A 5,805-nucleotide genomic window follows, 5' to 3' on the forward strand; every position below is an offset into this window, starting at 1 on the left:
TAATAAAAAAAATTATTATATAATTTATATACAATTTATTTTAAATTTAATAAAATGTGTAACATAATATATTATTTGAATAAAATATAAATTAAGTTAGAATAGATCTCTCTATATATTAATAATATATATAATATTATAATTTTAAATTATTTATATAACTAAAAACAAAAATAATAATAAATTAACTAAAAATTTTATTAATAAAATAAAATTTAAATTTAATGATAATTATTTTTATTTTTATTTTATTTTATATGAATTGTAGAAGCTATTAATAAAATAAGAGAATAAAAAACAAATGCACAAATAAAATCTTTATTAATTTATAAATGAATAATAATATTAATGTATATTAAAATATTTTGATATTTGAAATAAAATAAAATATTTATTATAAATAAAATATAAATATATTTATTCATTTTTATTTTTAAAATCTAAAAAACAAATGAAATAAAATATCAATTTAATTATTAATATTAACGGTTTATGTTCTTTTTATTAAAGGATAAAAATTAAAATTGATAATATTATTTGTTTTTTTTATAAATACTTTTTATATGTAATTAAATAAAAAATTAAAATTTATATATATATTATTATTTTACAATTTTTTATAAACAAATTATTCTATAAATAAACAGTTTACATCTAAATCAAATAAAAACTAAGGAAAGTCAGACATTATATTTTAATCCATTTTATTATTTTTTAATTTATTTTATTAATAATTTATTTTATTAATAATTTATTTTTTAATTAATTTTATTATTTATTGTAATATATATAGATAGAACTATTTAAAATTTTATAATGGTAGAATTATTAATATTATATATATATATATATTTTTTTTTTTAAATTTTAAATTAATATATATATTTTTAAGAATTATATAATTTATACAAAATTTATTATAAATTAAATATGTAAATAATTTTTTTAAAATAATATATTATTTAAATATAATATAAACTAATATAGACAAGTATATTATATATATATATATATATATATATATATATATATATATATATATATATATATATATATATATATATATATATATATATATATATATATATATATATATATATATATAAATTTAATTATAAAATTTCTATATATATTAATATAATTTTTAAAATATGTTAAATTTTGTAAATTATAAATTAATAAATGATTTTTAAAATTATATAATTTATATATATTTCATAATTATAATTTTAAATTATTTATATAACTAAAACTCTAAATAATAAGAAAATAAGTAAATAGTTACAAAAAGTAATTTAAATTTTTATTAATAAAAAACTATAATAAAATAAATTTCAATTTTAATAATAATTATTTTATTTTATTTGTGTTTGAATTGTGATTAATTATTAATTAATTAACCCAAAATTAAGCGTTACAAAAAAAATTATATTTTACATTCAAAAATGAAAAATTTTATTTGAATGATTTAAATGATGATTAATTTAAATTAATATATATCATTATTTAACCATTTTTTATAAATAAAGTTTTACCCATTCAAAGTTATTTAAATAAAAATAAACATAAATAAAATAAAACTTAAAAAGTAACCTTAATTATTAATTTTATTATTTATTAGATTACATTATATTATATAAATGATTTCAAAAATATTTATTATTTATTAATTTAGAATTATTAATATTAAAAAAAGTAATGCTAAATTATAAATTAATAAAAAAAATTATTATATAATTTATATACAATTTATTTTAAATTATATATTTAAATATAATATAATATGTAACATGATATATTATTTAAATAAAATATAAATTTAAATATAAAGGTCTATCTATATATATTTGAAATTTATAAAATAATATAAGCTATAAATATTTTTTAATTATATATAATTTTACATATATTAATATACATTTTTAAAAATTATAAAGTAATCTATAATTTTTAAAATTATATATTTTACATATATATTAGTAATATATAATTATAATTTTAAATTATTTATATAACTACAAACCTAAAAAATTATAAAATAATTAAAAAGTTAATTAATAAAAAATTATTAATAAAAATAAATAATAAAATAAATTTAAATTTAATAATAATTGTGTAATTTTATTTTGTTCTATTTTGTTGATGAGATATTAATTAATATAAAAATATTGATTTATAATTTATTAAAATATTAAATGAAATAATATTTTAAAATTTAAAATTTAAATATGAATATAAACTTTTTTTTTGTAACAGGTGAGGAGATGCAATTGTATAATATAAAATTTTAAACTTAAAATAAATTTTAATTATTTTAAATATGTTAATGTAAATAATTTGTTTATATATCAACATTCTAATTAATTATATGAATCATCCAACATATTCTTAATTAATTTACATATTATAAACCATTATTTAATAAATTATTTTATAAAGGTTAATTTAACTTATTAATAAAATAATTTAAAATATTAATTTTTTAATTTTTTTTAAATTAAAATGATTGTGATTTGGTAGTTGTTATATATATATATATATATATATATATATATATATATATATATATATATATATATATATATATATATATATATATATATATATATATATATATATATATATTATTGGAATTTAGAATAACTAAAATTTACTTATTTTAATCTTCCAAGTCAAAATAAAATTAGTAGCTCTGATGTGACTGGCTGATCTATTCTGGACGGACCTCAATGCCCTCCACAATAAGGCCTCTCTTCCAGTTGAGTGTTTTCACCTCCTTCAAACTCATCACCAAATCAGCATAGTCATCTCCATCTCCATCCAGACTGAAATACTCTCCCATCTTTATCTCCAACCACCCATCTCTTCTCACCTTTGGCACTTTCCCTGCTCTACTTCTTTTCCTACTCCTCCTATCTCTCCTATGGCTTTGGTCGAGAAAGACAGTTTGTGTTTTGGATGCACCTCCGATTATCCCGCAAGAAACTTCCACCGATTCATTATAATCCATACCACGTGCTTCAGATGTCAGCTTAAATACCAGGTAAACCCCATACAAAGTGTTTCGAGACAGAACCTCCGTACTTAGCTTTCCATTAATTTCAAGCCAACAGACGTCGATCAGCTCCGCAACCTCAGGGAATCTGTAGTTCATAGCGATTTAATGGATATGAAGATCACATGGATAAATAGATAAATATTATATACAGTTGGAAATGAAACCTGGATTCGGGTAGAGATCTAAATCTCCAGTACATGGGAGAATTACTCCATGTAATGCTGAGGTCTCTACTAGCCAACATGTAACACTTCCGCCCAGTTCGTTTTTCCAATGAAAAGCTCTATATATATATTTATTTGAAAAATCAAATTATACCCAAAACAATTGAGAGCCCATTATTAATTATTAGTAGGTACCTTAGTTCCGTGGTCGATTATAAGAGGTTTATCGGCAAGGTGGAAAAACAGGTCCCTGGTGGAGGAGAAGGACGTTGGAGGAGCAGCAGCTCGAGCGATTATGTCCCTGTAACCAGACGGCATAAACGCCTCCCAAACAGAGTCGGAATCGGCCGCCGATCTGAAGATGGACCCCATTACAGAAATCCTGCAGGCATCTTCGGGACTCGTAAGGGAGATCACTTTCGCTATGCAATTTTCTGGCAGTTTGTTTAACAAATCCATTCCTATCTTCTCTCACAAGACAACACTACAATTTCTTCTTTCAAATGGACCTGAACAAAGAGATCATACAGATAGGGGAGATCACCCTTTTGGTTTATATTGATTTTTTCAAAAATAAAATTATATTTTTAATCATATTAATTGACTAGTTCATTTTATTTATTTAATATATATATATATATATATAATTATAATTATAATTATAATAATGCTTAATTTTTAAAGTGTTTTAACTACTGTGACTAATTTGGATATATATGTGAGAGTAAATGGATATTTGAGTCGAATTGTGAGTTAACCACTTAACCCCTTAAAACTTAAAACACTATTAAAAATAAAATAAAATAATGTTATAGGTATGTTTCAAACTTGCAACCTAATAAAAATAAGTAAATTTCTTTAACCAAGTGTGATTGTGACGTGATTTGCCGGATAATATGCAGATATTAATTGAAAGTGGTTAAAAAAATATGAATCAAATATTTGATTGACCACAGTGTTAAATCACAAATGTTAAATATTAAAAAATATGAATCAAATATTTAATTGACCAAAGTAAAAGTAGAAGGTCACGTGATGAAACAATGAAGTTCACTGGAAAAAAATATGTGATGAGATATGTAAAAAGATAAGTTGTTTTATGAAGTGAATAAAATATGGAATAAGAACATCTTATTTTTTATTTTAATATATTATTCATAATTTATTAAAAATTTTAAACATTAAATACATATTAGTATTTTTATTTTATTATTATTTTATATTTTTATTTGTCCCAGTACTTAAATCTTCCTAGTTTTCTTAAACTTATATATATAATAACTTATATATCAATTAATAAGAGACATGAAATAAGGTAGGTTTAATCATTTATTGTTCAATTATTCAATTCTTAGATATGATTCAGTTTGAATTATTTAAATAATTCAAATAAAATTAAAAATCACTTTACTTGCTTCTCCTTTTATCGTATCCTTTTATTCATTAATCATAATACTAAAATACCTTTTATTTTAGATTATTTATTTTATTTTATTTATATATATTAATACAATTTAAAGTTTTTTTTTTATCAAAATTAATTATTACCTCTTTAAAATAATCACTAATTATTATTTTTCTCTCTTTAAGTTATTCAAATAACTCAAATTCAAGGCTTTATTTCTAATAAATTATTTATTTATTTAATAAAATCAATTTAGAAATATATATATATATATATATATATATATATATTAACAATATATATATATTAACAATATACATCTCCAAAGAAGCGAGAAGATCTAATATCTCTTGCATCTACGGAAGAGATTTTGAGATACGAGTACTTTATATCTTTGATTGATTTTTTTTTTTCATTTATCCTTTGTAGGTATGATTTTTGTTGGTTCTTGTATCTGTTTATTATTTTTTAAATAATTGATGACAAAATGTCATAACTTTTATATATATATATATATATATATATATATATATATATATATATATATATATATATATATATATATATATATATATATATATATATATATATATATTGGATGTGAGTTAACCATTTTGTTTAATGTGAACTTTAAAAAAAATATTGGATTAATGAAATTATTTTACTTTTCCAAATAAAAATAAAAAAAATATAACTATATAACTGTTTTACATTTTCAACCATATTAATCTGCAAAATATATAAAAACAAAACAATATTTTAAAATATATTTTTAAATTAACAATAAGACATAGTCTAATAATTTAGTAATTTAATTTTTACTCAAAAAAGTTGGGAAATAAGAGAATATATATTAGGTTGAGAGCATATATATTTGGTTGCTAATTAGGGTTGTTTGACCAAATAATAAACAAAAACAAAAAATAGTAATAAGAGTTTGTTTTAGCATCAAATATATAAATATTTATATGTCTAAATTTATATTTGTAAGAGTTTATAGGCTTGTAGGTAAATATTTTTATGTTATGATTAGGGTTGGTCGGATACAATATAACTTAATATTTTATCCAAATCTTATACTTTATCGAAAATTTTGGTATACAAAAAATGTATATATTTACCTTATTTTGATTTTGTTATATCTTGATTTCGATATACCTTAATTTTGGTATAAAAAA

General features: G+C 18.1%; 1 protein-coding gene across 1 annotated transcript; it reads right to left on the minus strand.

Annotated features, from left to right (window-relative positions):
- Window positions 1-2,710: 2,710 nt before the first annotated feature.
- On the minus strand, window positions 2,711-3,721 carry LOC124922533 (F-box protein At2g02240-like). Its single transcript, XM_047463265.1, has 3 exons — window positions 3,418-3,721; window positions 3,223-3,341; window positions 2,711-3,143 (listed from the first exon to the last, which is right to left on the minus strand). The coding sequence occupies exons 1-3, from the start codon at window positions 3,679-3,681 to the stop codon at window positions 2,711-2,713; spliced, it is 816 nt and encodes a 271-aa protein (XP_047319221.1). The 5' UTR covers window positions 3,682-3,721.
- Window positions 3,722-5,805: the final 2,084 nt, after the last annotated feature.

This window comes from Impatiens glandulifera, chromosome 1 (assembly GCF_907164915.1).
Source record: "Impatiens glandulifera chromosome 1, dImpGla2.1, whole genome shotgun sequence".
Classification (NCBI taxonomy): Eukaryota; Viridiplantae; Streptophyta; class Magnoliopsida; order Ericales; family Balsaminaceae; genus Impatiens; species Impatiens glandulifera.

Bases quoted from the DNA above. Each gene is read 5' to 3' on its own strand.
- LOC124922533 (XM_047463265.1), bottom strand. From the start codon at position 3,681: ATGGATTTGTTAAACAAACTGCCAGAAAATTGCATAGCGAAAGTGATC. The intron at 3,342-3,417 runs GTACCTACTAAT...ATATATATATAG, and splicing joins TAATCGACCACGGAACTAAG to AGCTTTTCATTGGAAAAACG. The intron at 3,144-3,222 runs GTTTCATTTCCA...TATGAACTACAG, and splicing joins AGATCTCTACCCGAATCCAG to ATTCCCTGAGGTTGCGGAGC.